The sequence below is a fragment of the Arachis ipaensis genome, chromosome B03 (genome assembly GCF_000816755.2).
Source record: "Arachis ipaensis cultivar K30076 chromosome B03, Araip1.1, whole genome shotgun sequence".
Taxonomy (NCBI): domain Eukaryota; kingdom Viridiplantae; phylum Streptophyta; class Magnoliopsida; order Fabales; family Fabaceae; genus Arachis; species Arachis ipaensis.
This window is the reverse complement of record NC_029787.2, coordinates 124,709,339-124,734,607: the sequence shown is the minus strand read 5'-3', so window position 1 is coordinate 124,734,607 and position 25,269 is coordinate 124,709,339. Positions and strand designations below refer to the sequence as shown.

Below are 25,269 nucleotides of genomic sequence, written 5' to 3'. Positions count from 1 at the left end.
TCGAGTCTCATTCTTATCTTTGGTAAAATTATTAACATATATTTGTTTATACTCTATATTTATATATAATTTTAAATTCTTGTTATAGCAAAATAATTAATAATTGCCAATGAATTATAATTCAAATGACATAGTCTCTCTATATTTATTTAAGAGATTGCGAGATCGAGTCTCCCTATTTTTAGTAAAAAAAAAATTAACAATTCAAATAATTAAACTTTTTATAACAAAATAATTAAACTTTTTTTATGAAATATATTCATTTTTTCCACGATTCCTATATTTTTCCATATTATTAATGACTTATATGTTCATGTCTCCTAGGATTTCAACTATCGAAGGTCAATAATAATTGTGAAAAAAGAAAAAGAAAAAGTATACATGATTATGAGAAATTAAAGCAGTGAGAAACTGAGAACTATCAAACAAAATATCAAAGGAGGAATGGTATTTTCGAAAATAACCAAAAAGAGTAAGGAGAGATCAAGGATGAAGAAAAAGTTACTACTAAAAAAATCGGAAATTAACAATTAGAAAGTATCCTCTCTGACACGAGCCGAGTCTCCACGGGACAGGCACGTGATTACCCACCACGCCCGATCCCTATGCAATCATTTCCCGCCACGTGTCAGTCACCGTTGATATTAGTATCTCGGAGTGTAAGTACTCATGAGAGCTAGCGAGTGAACGAACCAACAGCTATCGTTCATCCATGATTCATTCACACTTCTGAAATCTGAATTCTGATTCCAAAGCGCGAACAAAAAATAAACTCTCCCCTTCGCCACGTCGTCGTCGTCATCATCATCATCATCATCTTCTTCTTCGTCGTCTTCGTTCGCGTTCTCCATTCCTCGCACCTCTCTCATTATCTCACACGATTCCGATCTCATACAGTTCCAGGCTTCCAGCTGAAGAAGCTTTGTTTCAACAAGGTTCCTTTTCTCCGTCTCCACTCCATTTCACGAACTTGAATCCTTATTTTCTTCGCATCGCTGCATTTTTACGATTTCTGATTGATTTACGTTCGATATTAGCTGATTGTTGATTTCAGCAATTACTAATTCTAGTTATCTTGTTGTGTAATCTATAATCTACGTTGATTAATGGCGTGTTGCTCATGAGGTTTTTTTGGATTTGTGTAGCATAAGGAGGAGGAAGAAGTGGATCCACGAATATGAGCAACAGTGTGAGCCATAGTATATTCCACCAGACTCTGCTTTGTCAAGCGGTTTCGGAGTATCAAAGTAAGGCTGGTTCTTCAAACTCTTTATTCCAAGCTTGGAGCGCCAATAAAGGATCGTATCCACCGAAGAAGCTTCTCCTCTCGACAAATTTCCGAGGGAACAGGCTCTGTGCCAGGAAACGCAAGTTAGCTATGGGAAAGCTCAGGCATCAAGCGGTTATTCCACGCGCTGTGTTAACCACCAATCCGTCTTCTCAGGTATCCTATATAAGCACTTATTACTGAAGTACTGAACCATGTTCCTTGTGGCTACATCGTTCGGATTTTATGTTATTTTTATTGTAAATGTGATTTTCACTTTTTTTTTTATATGATGCTGAGGCATTGTTATTACTTATTAGTATAATGCAATTCTGCAATTAAGGTGTAAGCTCAGATTACCTTTTACGTGTGGGAAAAGAAGTAGGCATGTTTCTTGTTTTTAAAGCGTGATGTAAAGGCCGAAGCATGTTGTTAAAAGTATTCAAAAAATAAGATTTGGTTATATTTAGCTTCAGGAGAAGACTCTTCAATCTTGATCAATTTTTTTCAAGCAAAAGGTTAGCCCCTAGGTGAGAACAGCTGATTCTTAAGACATAACAAGAACTGGCTTACAGTGCCAGTGTTGTATATCTTTTGTCTGAGACAGTAAGATGTGCTTATTTGAAATTGAATGTTATTGAGTATTGACTCATTTTTTGCCATGGATCAGCTTTCAGGGAAGTTCAACCTTGAAGGAAATGTCGAATTGCAGGTAGACAACTGCCCCAAACTACTGAATTTTATTTACTAATAATAAATACGGGAATGTAATGCAGTAATCTGTCAGCTAATTGATGCTCGTGATTGATGGAGCAGGTTGGTGTTAGCTCTCCAGCAGCAGAAGGTGCAACAGTAGTAGATATTCAGGTTTCAAGTAGTAGTGGCTCTCTGGTTTTGCATTGGGGAGTTATTTGTGATGGTCAAGGGTATGTTCAGTAATTATTCCTCTATTGTTTTAGGTAGTTGGACTGTTAAGTAATAACATGTAGTGGATCTTGTTACTTGAGGAAGATTTTGTCCACTTATACTTATTTCCTATTTCCAGGAAGTGGGTACTTCCTTCTCGTCGCCCAGATGGAACTAAAAATTACAAGAACAGAGCTCTTAGAACACCTTTTGTGAAGGTGAGTTTCCATTAATAACTAGAAGAGTGAAAAGGTTTACCGTTCACTTTCCAGGATACTGATTGACTTATAGATTTGATTATTTTTTTACTATTACTTTGCTCTTATTAGTCTGGCTCAGCATCCTTCCTTAAAATTGAAATTGATGAACCTGCTGCACAAGCTATTGAGTTCCTTATACTTGACGAATCTCAGAATAAATGGTGCGCATTACATAGTATTGCTTGTTTTCTCTGCTCTATTGAACTCAAAATGTTATTGTGATTGTGATATTGAACATCATCCTTTTTTCTTCTACACACAGGTATAAAAACAATGGTGAGAACTTTCACATCAAGTTAGGAGTCAAGGACAAGATACTTCAACAAGTTTCAGTTCCTGAAGACCTTGTACAGGTTCAAGCATACCTAAGGTGGGAACGAAAGGGTAAACAGCTGTACACTCCAGAGCAAGAGAAGGTCAGCAATGAAGCAGATATGCACATAGTCGATTTATTTATTTATTTTTTCTTTTCTTGGTAAAATAAGAATATCACTAAGATGGAGAGGAATACAAGGATATGGAGGATAGAAAGTCCTCCATACAATAGCCAAGAGATATCTATACAGCATCACTTTTCGATATTTCAGCAACATGAGAGGGAAATCCCTCCACATGCTCGAATTTGATAATCACAATTCTTTTCTTTAATTTTAGGTGTTAGTATTCAAAATCCACACTATATGGTCCATGGCTTTTACTATGCTTGAGTCGAAACTAATACATTTTGTCTGCTCATCTACTACCTGTATTTGATTTCTACCCGTATTATGTCAGGAGGAATATGAAGCAGCTCGACGTGAACTACAGGAAGAAGTAGCTAGAGGTACTTCTATACAGGACCTCCGTGAGAGGCTAACCAAAAAAACTGATTCCACTGAAGTAAAGGAGCCTTCTGTTTCAGAAACAAAGCCTTCTGTTTCAGAAACAAAGACCATCCCTGATGAACTTGTACAGATTCAAGCTTATATACGTTGGGAAAAAGCTGGGAAGCCTAACTACTCCCCAGAACAACAACTTGTAACTTTATAATATCCTTTTTAATCTTACATTTTTTTTCTTTTGATTATTAATTACTTATATCGTCAAAATTATAATTCCCATTTATTGCTTTCTGTATCTAATTAAATTTTCTGCAATCAATGTTTGCAATTGACGTAGTTCGAATTTGAGGAAGCAAGAAGAGAATTACTAGCTGAACTTGATAAGGGCTCTTCTCTGGAAGAGATACAGAAGAAGATTACCAAAGGAGAGATACAAACTAAAGTTGCCAAGCAATTGAAAACAAAAAAGTATTTTCGTGTTGAAAGAATACAACGGAAAAAGAGAGACTTAACACAGCTGATCAACAGAAACATTGCTGAAAGTGATGCTAAAAGTGTCTCTGAAAGTGTTGTTGAACAAACTCCAAAGGCCCTGAGAGTAATTGAAAGGTATGCCAAGGAAAGGGAAGAACATGATAAGGGTCTTGTTTTGAATAAGACAATATACAAGCTTGCTGATGATGATCTTCTGGTGAGACATTCTTTATCACATTGATGTTTTCTTCCTTTGTCATCTCTTTCTCTTAAGGGGGTCCTTCTTTCTTTTAGACGATGATCCTAATTTTGATAGTCTTTCATATTTTTAAGGTCCTTGTTACCAAGGATGCTGGAAAGATAAAGATTCACCTGGCTACAGACTCCAAAATGCCTATTACACTTCACTGGGCCTTATCTAGAACAACACCTGGAGAGTGGTTGGTGAGTATTTGGCTATTTGTTTGTTATTTCTAACTCTGATGGGATGATTTTGGATGTTAAAGTTGCTGTTTTTTCTATATCCTCTCATGGAAAACCATGGTTATCTTAGGTGCCCCCTGCAAGTACTCTGCCCCCTGGTTCTGTTACAATGAATGAGGCCGCTGAAACACCTTTTAAAGCTGGTTCTTCATCTCAACCTTCATATGAGGTGCCTTCAAAATTAATCTGAAGTTGTGATTTTAATCTCTTATTATTTTTAGATCTGTGATGAAGAACGCTAATAATATCAATCTAATTTTCAGGTCCAATCCTTAGATATAGAGGTTGAAGATGATACTTTTAAAGGAATACCGTTTGTCCTAAAGTCAGATGGAAACTGGATAAAGAACAATGATTCAAACTTTTATATTGAATTTGGTGGGAAGAAGCAGATTACAAAGGTTACACTTTCTGAAACTGTAACAGAGATTCCACTTAATCAATCTGTCTTGGTTTGTATAACCTTATCATCTAAACTGATAAGATTTTTCCCCCATTGAAAGGATGTTGGTGATGGAAAGGGTACTGCAAAGTTTTTGTTGGATAAAATAGCAGAAATGGAAGGCGAGGCACAAAAGTCCTTTATGCATCGGTGAGTAATCATTTGCTATTTCCATCTGACTTTTAATGGTTTGTTGAATTATCATCATATATCATCAAATCCAAGAATATGGTCAACGTTCAAGGATCTTTAGGAAAATCATTTGCTATTACTTTGTGGGAACGGATGTGCAAAATGGCCTAGGTTCTCCAATGAGAATGGATCCTCTTGTGCGAGATTTTTATTTGACCTAGTAATCTATTCTCACATCACATTACCTTTGCTCTGTCCCTTTATTTAAATTACTTTGTTGTATAAAAATCCAAAATAGAATATATTTGCAATTCCCATGTGACCATGTTTGTCTGCCTAAACATGACCTTGTTATGTTAAATTTTCACTATGATTTATACTTAATCTCCAAAACATACTTGTAACCTTAAAGGCAAATTCCTGGGCCACAAATATAACTGCCAAATTATGTCTGTGTTATGTGCTATGCATACATCAAAGGCTTAGCTCACACATATATGTTCTTAACATGGCTGAAAATAATGCTTCTCCTAAACACGCATGAAAGGAAGTAATCATACATTTGGTAAACAAAGGGAGTTTCCTAGGTTATTCCTCTCACTTTTTTTCTTTTTTACTTTTTGGTCATAGTGTAGATTCTTTTCCAAATAATTAGTCTCTTTCGGTATGAACTTTATCTTCCCCCTTTTTCCCTTTTTATTTGTCCCTGAATGAGGATTCCTTAGCATATTATTTTCTTTCTAATGAATCCATGGCATGATCTTGAAAATTTGCCCTTCATCAACATCTAACATAGCATCATTGCTAATTTAGTGTGCTTACCAAAGTATTTTTTAGGATATTGTTTATTCAGTTGGATCTTGCTTGATCAATCATACAATTTTCCCCCCAGGTTTAACATTGCATCAGATTTGATGGATCAAGCCAAAAATTCTGGTCAACTGGGTCTCGCGGGTATTTTAGTGTGGATGAGATTCATGGCTACGAGGCAGCTCATATGGAATAAAAATTACAACGTGAAGCCACGGTAAACTTCCTATAAAAATGTTTATTATCACTTTGTATATGCACTTCTGGACAAAAGAGATTTTTAACCCCCCTCTGGAAAGTAGAAAACATGAATCACAATATCTGACTTTCTGCTTTAGATTTGGTTGGTTTAGTCATAAATTTGTGCTTTTTTTTCCCCTTTTCTAATCACAAGTACTGTTGCCTACTGGAACAGTGAGATAAGTAAAGCGCAGGATAGGCTTACGGACTTGCTCCAGGATGTTTATGCAAGTTATCCACAGCATCGGGAACTTGTGAGGATGATCTTGTCTACTGTTGGTCGTGGAGGTGAAGGTGATGTCGGACAGCGAATTCGAGATGAAATCCTTGTTATCCAAGTATGTATGATTTTTTTCCCCTGCTGTCGTCATATATTGATCTTAAATAACATTGAATATTTCTGTCTGATTTTCAGAGAAACAATGATTGCAAGGGTGGAATGATGGAGGAATGGCACCAGAAGTTGCACAATAACACTAGTCCAGATGATGTTGTTATCTGTCAGGTAATGAAGGTGTTGATCTCTCTCATTCCTTGTGGCTTGCCTTATCATTCTCACCTTTTATTTTGGTAAATCTCTACAGGCACTACTTGATTATATAAACAATGACTTTGATGTTGGTGTCTACTGGAAAACATTGAATGACAATGGAATAACAAAAGAACGTTTGCTAAGCTATGACCGTGCCATCCATTCTGAACCAAATTTCAGAAGAGATCAAAAGGAAGGTCTTCTGCGTGATCTAGGACATTACATGAGGACTTTGAAGGTTAGATTCATACATGTGGCATCGATTCCGCTTTTTGTTTTGCTTCTTTCTTGTTCTTTTTTCTTCTCTTTCCACGGTTGCACTTTATTGTTCTTTCTTGTTCCTTTTTTGCAATATTCTTGTTGATATTCTAATGTGGATGCATGTACATTGAGTCTGATCATGAGAGAAATGTTGCTGTGCACACATCATTTGGTTTCTACTTTGCATTATTTAGGGGAGCTCATTATTGCAATATTTGTTCATCATTCCTTTGTTGGTGGTTTTTCTACAATTCTTTGTTACTTGACACATTTGGCTCACCTATAGATTATATTTTGCCAAGTGACGATTATGGTTTGGTTACATCATATGCAGGCAGTTCATTCAGGTGCAGATCTTGAATCTGCTATTGCAAATTGCATGGGCTACAAAGCTGAGGTAACAACCCTGTAAATACACCTGCTTCCCGGGGTATCATCTGTATATATTTTGGCAGATCCTCATTTTATTTTTTTATGCTTTATTTTTCTTCAGGGTCAGGGCTTCATGGTTGGGGTGCAGATAAATCCAGTGTCTGGTTTGCCTTCTGGTTTTCCTGTAATGTTATCTAACTTTTCATATGACTGTTTGTGATGCTGTTATGCCTTCTGAATTTTTGAAAATTACTTGTTACTTGTGTCTAAGCAGGAATTACTTCAGTATGTCTTGGAACACGTTGAAGATAAGAATGTTGAACCCCTTCTCGAGGTTAATGTTGCTTGGATACAGTGCATATTCTTTTCTTTTCTTTCATTATTGTTGAAAATATAATGTTGACTTCCCCTCTAATATATATGTTGCAATAGGGTTTGCTGGAGGCTCGCCAAGAACTCAGACCATCACTCAGTAAATCCCAAAGTCGTCTGAAAGATCTTCTATTTTTGGATGTTGCTCTTGATTCTACAGTTAGAACAGCAGTGGAAAGGGGATATGAGGAGTTAAACAATGCTGGACCTGAGGTGACCCTATTTTAAGGACCTAATTGTTCTTAAATTCTGCTTGCCAACTTTATTTTCTTTCAAAATAAGTTTATAGGGGAGGTTTAGGGTGGCTTGAAAATTAGTTAACTATAGTGGCTATGAGTGGTCTTGAAACTGGAGTACAAGACGTGGAGATTTATTCAATATTTGACCTTGTTTTGAATGATGTTTGTATTCATTAAAAGAAAAGTTTATTACTAATTTTTACTATGGTATTTATTTAATGTTGAATTATAGCCACTATAGTCATTGATTCTGTAGCCACAGATGATTTCACCATATATAGATATATATATATATATACACACGTGTGTGTGTGTGTGTGTGTGTATATATGAACTTAAAATATACCGAGAATACTCTGATTTGATGTATGGACAATGCAGAAAATAATGTACTTCATATCCTTGGTCCTGGAAAATCTTGCACTTTCATCAGATGACAATGAGGATCTTATCTATTGTTTGAAGGTATAATGATGTTGCAGCTCATGTACATTTTATTTGTGCTTAATTTCTTGTTAGTGTCGTCGTCATGATTTCAAGGTGCAGAGTTATGCTTGTAAAAACTTAGTTTTGTTCCGTCATCTGAAATATTATGACATGACAGTAAGTCAGTAAGGATGAATTTTGCACGTGTTAAACATAAAACCATTTGAGACCCTGTAAGGTTGTGGTCTTGTGACCTGGAATTCAGGGATTTAAATCCTGTAAACAACCTCTTTGCTTATGAGGGAAAGTTTACCTACATCCTCTGATGGGGAGTTTCATGTGCTGGGCCACCCTATTTTTGAACCTTCAGCTACAACTTAACTTTGAATAGTGTTGGTTTCTGACATAATGTCAAAGCCTAGACTAAGTAATGCAAAGTTCAATCTTGGCTGCCTATGGATATGACCATGTATTGCCCATGCTTTAAGCCCAAGGGGCTCTTACACGAGGGGCATGTTAAATATAAAACTATTAAATGAGCTTTTAGGAAAACTGTTTCTTGACTGATTGTTTTACACATATTGTTTGTTTTAGATACAAGCTAAATATAATAGATGGTGCCAAATTAGAAAGGAGGTTGGTAGCATAAATATATGTGTGATTAGGTTGTTACTCAGCTCTTTCATGACCTTTGTTATTTTATATAGTTTTTCATTATGTAATAATATGTTTCTCCCTTGGTCAGTTACACAGTTTACAATAATCTAGATTATTGCTTACAAAAAATGTGGATGTTCATTTAGCAGCAGCAGTATATAGATAAACTCATCGAGCAAAATTAAGCACTAATCATAACACTGACAAGAATAGTATGATATCACAGGTGTTGTATAAATACTGGTGCTGAGTAACTTGTGATGTTATAGAATTTTGATGTTCATGATCTATTTGTTTAGATAATGGAAAATGTCCACCACAATATTTTATTGTTTCTTTTTTTGGGGCTTCTTTTGAAGGGATGGGATATTGCCTTGAGTATGTGCAAGACTACAGACAGTCATTGGGCATTGTATGCAAAATCAGTTCTTGACAGAACGCGCCTTGCACTTGCAAAGAAGGCAGAGTCATACCATCAGATTCTACAACCATCAGCAGAGTACCTTGGATCACTACTAGGCGTGGACAGATGGGCTGTATGTCCTTTTAATTTATTTACATGCTGTCTTCTTTCCATTTTCCCCCCTTGTTTCTCTTCTTAAATTTCCTTGTGCAGGTGGAGATATTCACAGAAGAAATTATCCGTGCTGGCTCGGCTGCTTCTTTGTCTACTCTTGTTAATAGACTGGATCCTGTACTCAGAAAGACAGCGAATCTTGGGAGGTGGAATGAATCATGCTTTTCAAATTTATTCCCTGATTTTTTTTCCTTCAATATAATGTGATTTACATGTTATATTGTCATATCACTTTTCAGTTGTTTGACAGTGATAACCTTCTAATCCAACTCTAGCTTGTCTGGAACAGCTGGCAGGTCATTAGCCCAGTTGAAACAGTTGGATATGTTGAGGTTGTGGATGAGTTGCTTGCAGTTCAGAACAAATCATATGAGCGGCCGACCATTTTGGTAGCAAAGAGTGTTAAGGGGGAGGAAGAAATTCCAGATGGTACAGTTGCTGTGCTGACACCCGACATGCCAGATGTCCTATCTCATGTTTCTGTACGAGCAAGAAACAGCAAGGTAGAATGGTTTGGATAGCCAGGTTTATTGTTGTAACTATCTAACGCTGCTAACATTAAATGATGAAACTGTTTATTTTATGTCTAATTTGGTGCGTCGTCAGTGTATGTGTACCCAAATAATTTGCCCTCACGTATAATGAATATTCTAAGATTAGGAACTGGTCAAACTGCTAGTTATCTTAGTGCACTCAGGCTAGATCTTAACTTTATAGTTAGTCATTATCTTAAACAAGTTAGCTTCATTTTAGTAGATTCAACTTCCAATCATTAATATTCCTTGAATTGATATGGTAATAAAATTAATGCTTGACCAATTATCAGTATGGTAAGACTTGAATATTTGCACCATCCCTTAACCCACCCCTGAATGTGATTATAATAAATTTGAAAAATAAATAATACAAGAATTACCATGTTGATCTTGCATGCCACCTCTTAGCAAAATTGAATACAATGAGAAGTATGTAGTTGATATTTCATGTTGATAAAGAAAAATTTTGTCTGATGATATATCAACAGAGTAAGACCCAGGTTTGGTTAATGAAAAATCTTATATGCATGATAATTTTTTTGTTGCTATAGAGATTTTCATATGCACTAAGGTTTCAAGTTTTTCAGGTGTGTTTTGCTACGTGCTTTGATCCAAATATCCTGGGTGACATCCAAGCAAATAAAGGAAAGCTCTTACGCTTAAAACCAACATCAGCTGATGTAGTTTATAGGTAACAGACCGAGTCATGTACAATTTCTTGGTAGAAAACCCTATCTGCCTCATGGATTTATATTGAGATTAATGCTTTCATTTACAGCAAAAGAATAATATACTTCCTATTCTAATTATAATGTCAATTTTTATCATCCTAAATCAAGCAACAACTATATAATATGAATAAATATATGAACAACTTTCAAGTCTTCAACATGCTTAACTGGTTCATACATTTGTACCCATATCGCATTATGTGAGATGAAATGTCTTCTAATAGAACAATCTCTTCATTCTCTCACCAGGGAACCAAAATTTGGATTTCTTTTTTCCTTTCTTATATTGTTCACTTTTGTTATTTCATATTATTATATTCATTTTTCATTTCTTACAGTGAGGTCAAGGAAGGTGAACTTACTGATAAGAAATCAACTCACTTGAAAGAAGGTGATTCTGTGCCACCCATATCTTTGGTCAGAAAGAAGTTTAGCGGTAGATATGCTATCTCGTCTGAGGAATTCACCAATGAAATGGTTAGATTTTAGAAATGTAGCATCAATTTTAAACAGCTATAGTTGCTATTGCTAATGTCTCTATTGGTTCTAGACATCATCAATTTGGCCAAACACCAGACACATAATTTCCTTTTACTGTGTACCTTCATTATAACATTGTGAAATACTGTGCTTTCCCAGGTTGGAGCTAAATCGCGTAACATTGGTTATTTAAAAGGAAAAGTACCTTCTTGGATTGGAATTCCTACCTCGGTTGCCATACCTTTTGGAGTTTTTGAACATGTTCTATCCGATAAATCAAATAAGGTTCTGCATGTTATCTCTTATATCAAGCTTTGTGGTTTTCTTCACATATACACATGCAGGCACAAACAGAAGTAAATTTGAATTTGAACCCTATGATCGTAAATTCAATTCTCATGACAAAATGTTACTCATTTATTATTATAGTCTAGGTGTATTAAGATAGCGTTCTGGCAGTGGCAAACTTATATGTTGAACCTTTATTGTTGTTTGGAATCAATATCTGAAATTTTGTAAATGCATGTGCAACAGCTATTACTTTTACCCATTTTTTAATATTATATGCAAGTATTTCTAATGATTAAATGAAAGTTTGGACGCTATGTTAACTAACAGGCAGTGGCTGATAAGATCAATATTCTCAAAAGGAAGTTAACTGAAGAGGATTTCAGTGCCCTCAAGGATATCCGTGAAACTGTTTTAGAGTTGAATGCACCATCCAAGTTGGTATGTTCTTTTTAGAATTAGGCATAACAGTTACATGTCACAAGGAATATATCTCTTTCTTTTGAATATTATAGTTGCATTTGAATATGAAAGGTCTTATGCCAAAGTCTAAACAAATTTATTGAAAATCTGGTTTTTGATTTTTGATAGATCCTGAAGGCATTATTTGATTTATATAGCTATCCCTACCTAATTGGATATTATTTTCAGGTAGAGGAGTTGAAAACTAAGATGAAGAGTTCTGGAATGCCTTGGCCAGGTGATGAAGGGGAACAGCGCTGGGAGCAAGCATGGAAAGCTATAAAAAAGGTGAGGCTTACGTGTGTACAATTTTTCTTAACTGAGATAGTTGTTTCACTAAAATTTCTCAAGTGTAATAGATTTTCTTTTATAATCGATTATGATAAGCTCAATTTAATGTTTCGATGAATAAAAAGTGATTTTTTGATAATATGTTTTGTTTAGATTGTATAAAAGAAAAATTGCTTTTGTATAATAAATTACTAGAAAGTTTATATAAGACAATTTTTTTCACAGTATATCAGTCAATAGTCAATGCTTAGTGTACATTTCGTAACTGTAAAAATAATTAGCTTTAGTAATTACAAATAAGAGAATAATTTTAATACATTGTCGTTATAAGAAGATTTACTATGTAATCGATTATATCACATACTTTCGCTGATATGTTAATATATAATTAAATATCATTGTAATAGGTAGCTTTTATAAGTCATGTGTAACTTTCCCCTATAGGTAGCTTTTGGGGTTAAGTATATTCCGTAATATGGTATCAAAGTATGTTTAATTGTTGTTATTGCCTTATTGGTCTACCCTTTATATGTCTAGTCAATCAAATTTCATGCTCCAGGTCATTAGAGTCCCACCTTGCCTAGAGATAAGGACTAGATAGACTTAAGTCTTGGCCAACGCTCCCTTAGAGTTCGCTTTTAGGTTGGTTAGGCTCAACTCAGTTCTAGTACAATTTTACGAGCAAATCTGCTCTGTTGATTTTCCTCTTTCCTCATTGAATTACTTAAATTTTCTCAAATTGTTGCAGTTGGACGTTTTAGCAATGTGTGATCAAACAAATGTCGACTGTAATTGAAGATGATTTGTTCAACTTGATTTAAAATTTTAGGAAAAATTATCTTTTTAATGCTCCTCTGTGATTTTTTTCTTCTTGTTTCTCCAAAAAGGTCTGGGGCTCAAAGTGGAACGAAAGAGCATACTTCAGCACAAGAAAAGTAAAACTCGACCACGAGTATCTTTCCATGGCTGTCCTTGTACAGGAAGTGATAAATGCGGACTATGCTTTTGTCATCCACACAACCAATCCGTCCTCTGGAGACGCATCAGAAATATATGCTGAGGTATAATTAATTGATTTTATGTTTTTGAGCTTATGCCTCCACACACTTCAAGATACATATTTATTTGAAAAAAGAATTGAAAGGACAAAAGCAGCAAGACATTAAGTGTCAAAATTTTTTGACATAGGTGGTAAAGGGGCTCGGAGAAACACTCGTCGGAGCTTATCCCGGACGCGCTTTGAGTTTTATAAGCAAAAAACATGATTTGAACTCCCCTCAGGTAATTTTTTAATGACCCCTCTTTTTCAGTAAAATCCGTATCCTTAGTTATCATTCTTTTTTAAGATTATGTCACAACGACAACTACTACAATCAAGCATTTTCCCATTATTGACTACATAGATCATTTGAACGTGTTGCATATGGGGAAATAACCTAGCACCAACACAATCACACATTATTGTATGAATCAAGTAAAAGAAAATTAGAGTAAACATGGGAAATTACCTGTACCAGTACTACATCTGTTGCATGAATTTTTTGTTATTCTACTGATGGTTTTGGGCTTCTCTAGATCTTGGGATATCCTAGCAAACCTATTGGCCTGTTCATTAGACGGTCAATTATTTTTCGATCTGATTCCAATGGTGAAGACCTAGAAGGTTATGCTGGAGCTGGCCTTTACGACAGGTAAACCTTTGCCTTTCATACCACTTCTTCGATGTTTCATTTAATTAACATAAATTTAGTGAAAAAAATGCCTCCAAACTATTTCATTTTATCCCAAATTCTGAATGAACTGATTCACCATTTCTGCCAAAACTTGGATTAAAGATGCAGAATTCAAAATTAATTGAACGTGGTATTTAATTAGCTTATCTTAAAAAGTTTGTGTAGAGATAAGAGTACATAACTGAATAAAGAAGTACATTTCAAATTTTGGTATACCAACCCTGATGTAAAAAAAGATCAAGTTTCCTCGTCCCTGTTTTGTTGCTCAATTGCTGTAAAAAGGTTTTATGACATTATGACCAACTTTCCTTTATGACAGTGTGCCAATGGACGAGGAGGAGAAAGTGGTGCTTGATTACTCATCTGACCCATTAATAACAGATGGTAATTTTCGACAATCAATCCTCTCAAGCATTGCTCGTGCAGGAAGCGCAATCGAAAAGTTGTATGGCTCTCCTCAGGACATTGAAGGTGTAATCAGGGATGGGAAACTCTATGTTGTCCAGACCAGACCACAAATGTAAGCCACTACACTTCCATGTACCTCAACTATGTTCATCGCATGCAACATGAAGCTTCCAACGTTAGGGAGGGAGGTAGCTTCTGTGAATTTGAGTACACCTGCGAATTGCCAAATTTGCTTATATTTATATACTTAATGTAAGTGATAGATATTTAAGAATAAAAAATAATTCCAAGTGTAACCATGTAATCGCGAAAACAATGTAAATTATACTATATTGCCCTATACTCTTCTTCTTCTTCTTTTTTTTTTTTTTTGGAACAAAAGAAATAAAACCAAAAAAATGAGTCCATTTTTAATTTTAACTTAAATTGGGCCAAATAATAACCCATTGTACACATTATATAGATACTTTTTTTTGAACAAAAGAGCTCAACACAATAATGTGGAGCAACATAAATAAGTAGATAAAATGTTTCTTTTATGTTATCTCCGGCATAGCCATCAACAACAAAAAGGATCTAAGACTACTCCATTCTCTAATGCTGTTTAAAGATTGCTGAAACACCTCCTCTGCACTCCCTTTCTTGTTATTGAAAATCCGTCTGTTCTTCTCTAGCCAAATGTTCTAAATAACCGAGAAGAAGCACATAAGCCACCTGTTACGCTCTATCTTCCTGTTGGCAGCACCTGTCCAACTCTCATAGTGTTCTTTTAGGGAGCCCGGAAAAGACCACGATCTCTGAAATTCAGATAGCCATAGACACCATACCTGCCAAGTAAACTCACAATCCAGGAACAAATGATGAATATGTTCAACTTCTATATTACACAATCCGCACATGTTATCACCTTGACTCATAATACCCAATCTAACCAGTCTTTCTTTAGTATTCACTCTTCCTATCAGAGTAAACCAGATAAATAACTTCACTCGTGGCGGCACCAAACCTTTCCATAAGGTTCTTGTGAAGCTGTAGCTAGTTATGTCCTCCGAGAGAGATTCTGACTGTACTACCTGCACAAAAGAGTTAGTTGAGTATATACCTTCCTTGTCAAATTTCCAATAAATTCTGTCAGGCTTATCATGTGCCAGCTTTACAGGTCGTAACGTCTCATGCAATTGAACCACCAGATCCAACTCCCATTGGTATAAATCTCGCCTCCACTGGAAATTCCAGATCCACTCTAACCCATCCCAAAACCCACAATCCCCTATGACTGATCCTTTTTGGTTTGAAATGGAGAAAAGTCTCGGAAAATTCATCTTTAACGGACCACTTTGTAACCATAGATCTTCCCAGAATCGAGTCCTCCTTCCGCCACCCACCTCCATAGACAACCCCGCAATCATCTTATCTTTTACAGCATTATTCCTGAACTGCAGATGACAGATATCCTTCCATGGACCCCCTCTAGTAGGTAATGTTTGAGCTGATAACATCACATGCGGGTTCAACTCATAGCAAGAGCGCACAACCTTCTTCCATAATGGACATTCTTCTTTCGAAAATCGCCACCACCACTTGAATAGTAGTGTGGTGTTTCTAACCACAGCATCGCCTATCCCCAATCCACCCAATTTTTTGGGGGCTTGAACCACCTCCAACTTAACTAGCGCCAGACCATTCCTGCCTTCCTCTTTGTTTCATAGGAATCTTCTCTGTAGTGATATCAACTTATCTGCCACTGCCTTTGGCATCTTGTACAAACTCAAGTAGTACACCGGCAAGCTATTTAATACAGATTTAATAAGGACCAGCTTACCCGCTTTATTGAGAACCTTTGCTTTCCACAGGCTGAGCTTCTCCTCCACCTTGTCAATTATCGATTTCCAGGTCCTTACTAGTCTTGGGTTCGCTCCTAAGGAGATGCCAAGATATTTGACTGGGAGGCAGGCCTCCTTACATCCCAACAAGTTGCACATGTCGTATGTCCAATGCTGTTCACAGTTGACTGGGATTAAGCTTGATTTATCAAAGTTAATGGTTAACCCCGACATCACCTCAAAGCACCTTAGCAGCCTGGCATAATTTCTGATAGTCTCTTCTTCTGGTGGACAGAACAATATAGTGTCATCCGCGAACTGGAGGTGTGACAGCTCTATATTGTCCTTACCAACTAGCAGCGGCATAATACGTCTATTCCTAACTGCCTTCCCTACCATCCTATGCAGAACATCAACCACTAGAACAAACAAAAACGGAGATAATGGATCTCCTTGTCTCAAACCTCTCTCCATCTTAAACGGTTTAGATGGTGAGCCATTTACCAGGATCGACATAGATGCTGTGCCAACACACTCCTTCACCCACTCCCTCCACCTCTGGCCAAAGCCCATCTTCTGTAGCACGATGTCCACAAAGCTCCATTTAACCCGATCATAAGCCTTCTGAAAGTCTAGTTTGATGATTGTCGCTTTCTTTCTTCGCATCTTCAGCCATTGCACTGTTTCGCATGCAATAAGTGCCCCATCATGTATCTTTCGACCCTTCACAAAGGCGCTCTGCGTCTCCCCTACTAGACCTGGCATGACTGTTCTCATTCTCCTAACCATCACTTTTGAAATCACTTTGTACACGCAACCTACCATACTGATCGGTCGGAGGTCCTTAATCTCCTTGGCTCCAGTGTACTTAGGTGCAAGGGCTACCCAAGTAATATTGGAATCAGAAGGCAACCTTGAAGATCGAAAGAAATCTAGGACCGCTTCGGTAAACTCTACACCAATCTCATCCCAGCACCTCTTTACGAAATTCATATTATACCCATCACTTCCTGGTGCTTTGGATGACTCGCAATCCCAAACAGCCTCTCTAATCTCCTCTGATGTCGGTATTCTCTCCAAATCTATCGACTCCTCTTCATCAATCCTGTTCACCAGTCCGTCCCTAAAACCCACCACTGGTGACCTCTCCTGGTGATACAAGTCTTTATAGAAATCTCTGATAGCGATCTTAATCCGAGCTTGATTTCTTACCAACCTTCCGTTAATTAGCAGGGCATCAATTCTATTGTTTCTCCTTCTTGCCGACGCCAAGTTATGGAAGTACCTAGTGTTTTTATCCATATCCTTCGCATGCTTGGAGCGCGACATCTGCTTTCAGTGTATTTCTTTTCTCACATACCACTGCTTGCAACTGCTTACTAATGCCTTCCTTCTAGCCTCTGTTGTATCATCATAAACTCCATCTCCTACCAGCTCATCTATCTTTCTGATCTCCTCCTCAAATTGCTGAATCTTCTTATCTATGTCGCCAAATTTGTCCTTATGCCATCTTCCCAAAGGCACCGTAAGAGCCTTCAGTTTATTAGTGAATTGCATCTCACCAAGATTCCTCCATTCCTCTCTAACCATTCTTAGGAAATCTTCATGTGTAAACCAGGAATCTAGGCTTCGAAAAGGACGCGGGCCACCTCTGTACATGGTATTCTGAACTATAATTGGACAGTGATCTGACAGCCCTCTTGGACCCCCTTTTAGTCGAACCTCTGGAAACTCCTCCGTCCATTCAACACTGACTAGGACTCTATCAATACGACTACACGAGCGGCCTCTAAACCATGTATATTTGCGATCACTCAAAGGTAGGTCCACTAGCTGCATATCTTGTACCCAATTCTTTAAATCTTCTGCTGACACGGTTAATCTGTCCTGACCTTTCCTCTCCTCAACATGTATAATCTCATTAAAGTCACCCATATAGCATATCGGGACTTGACATAATCCAGCTACAAAACTTAGTTCCTCCCATACAGCAAGTTTTCCCGTTCTATTATGAGCACCATATACCAAACAGAAAGCACAACGAAATTCATTTTTCAAAAGGACTCCTTCTACACATAGCCATCTTTCCCCTTTGTAACAGTTATTCATTCTGAACAACATGTCGTCCCACATTAACAGGAGGCCCATGGACGTGCCGTCCGATCCTACAAACTCCCACCCCACAGCATTGCTCCTCCAAATTCGTATTACATCAAATTTAGTCACAACTTGCATTTTAGACTCAACCAAACCCAACATATTCAGTTTTTGTTTCTTTTTCAGCTCTTTAACCATACTCAACTTTCCAACCCCTCCTAACCCCTAACATTCCAAGAGCTAAAAATCATAATAAAAGAATAAATGACCATTTGTACTCATGAGAGATGAAAACGCTGACATTTGTACCCATGATAGCTCGAAACTAACTTTGTACCCATGAGAGATGCTGTCCGTGTGACAAAAGTGCCCCGCCTTGGATCTGAGCTTGGTTCGTGCCTTTCCGAACCTACGTGGCACTCCCAAACCCTCCCCCCAATATGAGCCAACCATTCACCATCATCATCTTCATCTTCTTCACCATCACCATTACCATAACCTCCATAACCTCCATCACCATCACCTCAGCACCGCCACAGCCACCTCCCTTCACCACAACCTCCGGCGACAACCCACACCGCCGCGCCCCTTTCTCTTCTTCTTCCCCTCTTCTCACCTCCGCTGAGCCTAGAAACCACAGCGCCAGCTCCTCCTCTCCACCAAAACAGCAAAATTTTCAAACACCAGCATGAATCAAAACACACCTAAATCCACTAACATGCATTTCTAACTAACCAAATTAAGCAAAATGAACTAAAAGCAATACAATGAAAGAAACAGAACTCAGGAAAAAACGCAGGGGATGGAAAATTATTCTTCTGTAATTGTTCCACTCAGCCTCCAAAATCAGAACTCCATGGAGCTCAAACTCCACTCATCAATGGCGTCACTGGGACCCGTTCCCCGCAAATTAAACACCGTCATCTCATCCCATTCCAAATTTCCACACTTCTCTCCTCCGAAGCCCTCCAATTGCTCTCTCCCTTCCACTCCTCTATGCTCCTACGCCGTTCCCGATTCCAAGAACCCCACCACCAACAGCAACAAGGTCCAACCCCGCCGTAAAAACGCCACCCCCACTGGTCGTTTCGCTCAAAAGACCCAAACTTCACGGAAGGAGAATCTTCCCAGAGAACCAAAACCCAAACTTGAATATTGCACGCAAGGTGTTTGATCGAATGCCAGAGAGAAACATGAGTTCTTGGCACTTGATGATCATTGGATACACTGAAAATGGCGCTGTGGTTTCTGGGCTTAGCGGAGGTGAGAAGAGGGGAAGAAGAAGAGAAAGGGGCGCGGCGGTGTGGGTTGTCGCCGGAGGTTGTGGTGAATGGAGGTGGCTGTGGCGGTGCTGAGGTGATGGTGATGGAGGTTATGGAGGTTATGGTGATGGTGATGGTGATGGTGAAGAAGATGAAGATGATGATGGTGAATGGTTGGCTCAGATTGGGGGGAGGGTTTGGGAGTGCCACGTAGGTTCGGAAAGGCACGAACCAAGCTCAGATCCAAGGCGGGGCACTTTTGTCATACGGACAGCATCTCTCATGGGTACAAGGTTAGTTTCAAGCTATCATGGGTACAAATGTCAGCGTTTTTATCTCTCATGGGTACAAATGGTCATTTATTCCATAATAAAATATTATTACACACCTTTTTTAACTTTTTTGGTCTGCATCTTCGAACCTTTTCTTTTTGCTTTGCCAACCTCCTCTTTTCACCTAGTGCTTCATTTTGTTCTTGTAAAATTGTCATTAGATCATCCTCTTTATTGAATTGCACTGCACCGGATTCTACTACCAGCTCCCATGCCTTTTTATTTTCGAGCATCTGTTCATCCCTGTTCATCGCCTTCACGCCGCAATTCTCCTGTTGTAAAGAGTCTTTATCGTCACAATTCTCACCTCTGTCCTCAGCAACCTGTTGTCCATCTCCATTATTACTGTCATCCCCATTCTCACCACTTCCCTCCTCAAGTCTAGTAGTAGCTCGTGTCATGTCGTCCCCTGGTGGTGAGTCTTCACCATTTTCAATGAGTCTCATCCGCAACCCCAGGGCAACCTTCTTCATCACCGTATCCTTCTCCTTTGTGGGCTTAGCGCGCGCTTCTTCCCTGGAGAGAGCAGGCCGTATATTCGCCGGCAGTGAGCTGCCATGGCGTAGGGGATGGACAGCTCTGCCGTCTACTGGATCTGCTTCCGATGTATGCTTGCCCGCTGCCATGTCTGTAGCGACGCCATCTCCGTGAACGCCTGCTCGTGCAGCCGCTCGGTGGTCATCCTCTACCTCAGCCGCCCAGTTTTTCGCCGCCTGGTCTGCACTGTCACAGCCGCTCTCTTGCTCGCCGGCTCGGTGGTTGCCACTGCTGCGTGGATTAGCCGCGCCGTCTACGCCCAGAAGCTCCTCCTCAAATGTGTCTTCATCCGCGGCGTCTGCCCCAGCAACGTTTGGGGTGAAGCCTGATGGGCCGACCCGACCCGAATCCAGCTGCCTCCCTCCTGATCCCATTGCAAGGTTACATGGGCCAAGATTATGACAGCCCAAGCTCCCTCCCATCTCATTGGCGACATTTTGGTCCTTATTGGGCCAGCAGTTTGGCCTTTTTTGGTCAGAAAACTCCCTCCCTAGGCGCCCTTTGTTCAGCCCAGTAGTAGTATAATTCCATGTAACTGTTTTATCTGATTCAGCATCGTTAGCCAAATCATAAAATCCCTTTAAATTAGTACTTCCCTTAATAGCAGAATCAGCAGTTGCCATTGAATTTTGAACGTGAAATAAATTGCAATAATTCCATTCATTCAAAATGTTTTTGGGAATTACCAATCTACCCTTGGCATCTTCTTCCTCCCTTGTCACCACCATTGCCATCTCAACCACCGGATCTCTGTTTATCACTGGCACTGTCACGTTCGAGCTGCTTGGCCCCAGAATTTCGCATGCTCTGGAGAGACAAGGTTTACTTACATCTTCAAGCTTGCAATGTGACTCATAGCTCTCATAACCAACCTCTTTAACTAGGACGTCGAATCCGCTAGTGCCAACTGTGATGTGAATCCATTTGTTGATTATGTCCATGATACAGGTATCAATTTGTACCCGTCCTACACTGAACGAGGTACATGATTCTGTGGCTTCGTCACACCCAACAACCTCTCCCCATTGATTTCCTATCGGCTTGAACGTCTTTGCTGACCACGGGTGCAAAGGAACTCCAAAACATTTTACCCATACCCTACGGGTTTCACTTCGTTCCTCTTCGTCCCATCTCCACACGCTATGGAAAAACTTCAACATATTGTTCAATTTGAACGTGTAGGCTTCTTCAGCACTTAGTATACTATCAAAAGTCAGGAGTGCTTTATACGCTCCGAGTTCTCGTACTTTCACCACTTGCGGCAAATTCTTTTCAATCATAGCCCTCAGCGACTTATAATCAATCGCCTTCGTCGTGCCACCTATTAGACTCCTTTGTAACCAAACCAGGTTCTCCTTTACCATAGGCACTTCCATCTTCTTCGTCCACCTGTTCCCGTGTGGGTCTTCTTCTCTTTTTTCCTCCCCCCTTAACTCCTTTCCATTTCTCCCTAGGACCCTCCGGCTATCCTTATGCAGCGGTTGAACCTTAACAGTGTTATGTACTTCATTCGTCTCCTTATGTCTCTGTACATTCTTTACTTCATTTGTACGTCGATAACGCGCTTCTCCTACTGAAACAACCTTGCCTCGTAGCTTCATTCTATCCATTTCTGCAATAGCTTTCAAAACTCCATCCTTTGTTGTATACCGGATGAACGCAAAAATGTATGCCCTTCCATTTTTCAATTTTCGTGATAAGTAGATATCATTTATGCGTCCCGTCCAATTGAACAACTGATATAGCTCCTTTTTTGATACGTCTTCAGGAAGGTGTTCTACAAAGATAGTAAACGACTCATTTTCCAAGCGATGATACTCTTCTCAATTCCAAACCCTAGGATCTCTATACAACAGCCTAGTGCTACCCCTCCCGGTGTTTCCCACCCCCTCTCTCTCTACCTCTCAATTCTCTCTGACAAGAAAGTAATTAGATTCTATACTCTTCTTCCTAGTCAAAGGTCTACGGACGGTGGTTAGTTTAATTTAGTTTGCTTTGTGAAAAGGTAATGCGTATGACGAAATTACAGGTTCCAAGTTTCTTAAACAAATTCCAAGCTGTTGTTTATATGAAAGTATCAGCACTGTCGTCCATATGTTAGAAGTAGCAAGCATATTTTCTTGACGAGCATTATTTGCATTGACAGAAAATACTAAAAAGAGCAAGATACTCAATTACAGTAACACTGAAACAGACTCCAAACACAATGTCACTGAAACAAGAAGAAACTCCAAGCACTACGAACGACACAAAGAATCACTGAGAAGGTGGACAACCTTCTGAAGTAAGTCCAGACACATTGATCCACACTTCATTCAGGCGCCCTGTGTTATGAGACGAACCATTGTACTGAGCAATGGTGTATGACCCCTTATCTTGTATAGTCCCTGAACTTCTTCCATCTTCGCGCCGTCTATTTACACTGTTTATAAGAGCTTCAATCTCTTTGTAAATGTTATCATCTGCGGCAAAACCACTGAAGGTCCTCACTGCAATGCATTGAGCCTTCCACTTCTCTACCTGCAACTTCAGCTCTTGATTTGGCAGTGGCGGTTTCCCCTGAAATCTAGCAGATACATACATCCTCACAACATAGTCATCCCCTGATGAAGGCATGCTGGTTAAGACCGGTGCAGTGAATGCAAGTTTTGATGAATTCAAATTGCCACCGTGAATGTATTCATACAACCTGCACGGCCGTTCTTTTGCATAAAAACTCTTTAAAAATAATTATGATACCATATCTAATTCAATACCCAGAGAATAATATAGCAATTTTTCTTCAAATGTAACAAACTTGCACAATAAAAATTTAGGCGTCTATAGATATCAAATATAATATAAAAGTGACTACCTAGAGTTCTGCTGTTGTGAGAATCATATCAAAATGCAAATGTGAAAAGTGCCGATAATATAGAGCAAAATTAAAAAATAACTCTTGTATTGTTTTATGATGCTTAAAATATATAGAGAGAAAGGAAACAAGACCTGTGGAATCCAGTTTTGGTGGAGTTGTCGAAGGAAGTTGGTGGAAGAACAAGAGCTGACATCCATGTGGATTCAGAGTAGAGTCTGATTTGGAAATCTGATTCAGACCTTATCACTGTGTATTTTGGTGTTTCAATTGCATGCACTGTTACTAAGTTGCCACACAAGCAACACATTACTATGGACAAGCAATGAAGCAAGCACATGATTATTTTCTTTTCCATGAGGTACTTCTTAACTTCTATATGACCCTTATTAGATTTTACTTGAACAATGATTTGCAACCTCGATTTTTATAGGCATAGAGCCAACTCAGACAATGATAATATTAAGTGGGTTTTTACGTCATTAACCACTTTATTTGTACGATGTCTGGCATGAAATGGTGCTTTTTATGATTCCTTGGTACTATATATATTGTATTCAATCTTATTATAATAAAGATGTTTCTGAAATCATAAAGATGTTATAATTTAATTTCGAATCATTTAGAAGTGCCACTTAAGCGAAAATCTTATGCTATATAGATTATAGAATATATGGCTAAAACTAGTTCTTTAAGTGATGATCGATGAAAGATATGAAACTATGAAAAATTAGCTTCTTTCCAAAGTATACAAAAGATGCCATGGCCCCAAATGATGTTATCATTGCCTAACCAAAGGATTTAGTATTTTAATTTTAACTTTTTATTTTATTTGATTTTATTGTGTGTGTCTGTGTGATTTCCAGACATTTTAAAAATCTATAAAAAAGAAAGAAAATGAATTACTTATTTATTAAGTAATATTTGAATTTTGAAATGTTTAAGCCAAGGATGAAGGTCCTATAATTCCTATTAACTTATTAAGAGAATAAATGATTTCTATTTATCTTTATGCTAGAACACAAGGATTATGATTGCGATTATGAATTTAGAATTATATAGTCATAGGAGATTTTATTCCTTCACATTCTGATTTTGTTGTCTCCCACTTCTTCTCCTTTAAATTAACACATCAACAAATGCTTTCCTAATTTAGCAGAATCAAAACCAAATTAGCAACTCCATTATCTATCACATACATATTATCGTACCAGCATATATACAAGGAACCATAAGTGGGGCAGTACCCTATGATAGACGTGTTTTGATTGATCTCAGTCCAAGCTTAATCATGGCTCATTATGAGTTTTCTGTATTATCCTCCCCATTACATGTCAATGATCCAATTAATGCTTTGGTATGTTTTAGGAGTTATTAATAACTTTAAATATATACACTATTATATTGTGCTTGGTATAGTGGATATCATGGTTCATTCCGTGTGTATCAAATAAGATATCTTACATATGTTGTTTACTTATATTATATACTTTTATCTTAAATACTGGTCGTGTGTGTCATCCTATCACAATGCTCAATTCTGCATTGGTGTTGGTGAGAAGAACAAGCCGTATTCCTTGACTTAGTAGGAAGGATTCTTTTGTACACATGTCATGTGTAAGCTCAAGCCAACTGACACATCATTGCATGCGTGGGACAAACATTTATACCATTATCTAAGATTGTTGGATTGATTGATACCACTAAGTACTAAGCAGTCTTTAAAATATGGGTTATTTGTACTTTGATTACTTGAAATTTTAAAATTATAAAACTCAATTTGAGATATGATAGCATAAGACATTGAGATAGAGAAGCAGTGTCCTACCTACTTATTTAGATGCACACTGCAGTTTAGATTTTCAGTCATACCATATCTCTGTTTTAGTGCTACTAAATATTTTTGTGTGCTCTCTATATTTATATATTTGTCTGAGCAATATATGCCAATACAATATAAAATAATCAATATCAACAAGTTATACCATTACTATTGGGGTAAATCACTAAAAGTTACTCAAATTATTTTGACACAAATTTTTTTTTTCTAATTTCGTTATCGACAAAAATATCTTCACATTATTTAAAAATATAATAAAAATATTCAAATAGAATATTTTTTTTTACAAGAAACGATTTTTGTATTTAATAAACCGCTTATGTA

The 25,269-nt window shown here is 37.9% G+C and overlaps 2 protein-coding genes across 3 annotated transcripts; one reads left to right on the top strand and one right to left on the bottom strand.

Moving 5' to 3' along the window:
- LOC107631347 (alpha-glucan water dikinase, chloroplastic) lies at positions 662–22,317 on the top strand. 2 transcript variants are annotated; one of them, XM_021119630.1, is made up of 35 exons: positions 662–935; positions 1,146–1,444; positions 1,938–1,979; positions 2,084–2,193; positions 2,313–2,391; positions 2,503–2,594; positions 2,696–2,849; positions 3,208–3,450; positions 3,592–3,945; positions 4,062–4,172; positions 4,282–4,380; positions 4,475–4,612; positions 4,715–4,803; positions 5,678–5,812; positions 6,011–6,173; positions 6,251–6,340; positions 6,420–6,605; positions 6,963–7,025; positions 7,122–7,184; positions 7,275–7,334; positions 7,433–7,585; positions 7,993–8,076; positions 9,054–9,230; positions 9,311–9,417; positions 9,561–9,774; positions 10,395–10,498; positions 10,877–11,015; positions 11,178–11,303; positions 11,637–11,747; positions 11,958–12,056; positions 12,947–13,120; positions 13,248–13,340; positions 13,635–13,750; positions 14,112–14,537; positions 22,188–22,317. In XM_021119630.1, the coding sequence occupies exons 2-34, from the start codon at positions 1,178–1,180 to the stop codon at positions 14,314–14,316; spliced, it is 4,440 nt and encodes a 1,479-aa protein (XP_020975289.1). In that variant the 5' UTR covers positions 662–935; positions 1,146–1,177; the 3' UTR covers positions 14,317–14,537; positions 22,188–22,317. The 2 variants fall into 2 exon arrangements, with proteins under 2 accessions (XP_020975289.1, XP_020975288.1); XM_021119629.1 differs by having other exon boundaries at positions 14,112–14,551; positions 22,202–22,317.
- Positions 22,347–23,526, bottom strand: LOC107631348 (heme-binding protein 2). The gene is made up of 2 exons (XM_016334776.2): positions 23,240–23,526; positions 22,347–22,940 (listed from the first exon to the last, which is right to left on the bottom strand). The coding sequence occupies exons 1-2, from the start codon at positions 23,461–23,463 to the stop codon at positions 22,508–22,510; spliced, it is 657 nt and encodes a 218-aa protein (XP_016190262.1). The 5' UTR covers positions 23,464–23,526; the 3' UTR covers positions 22,347–22,507.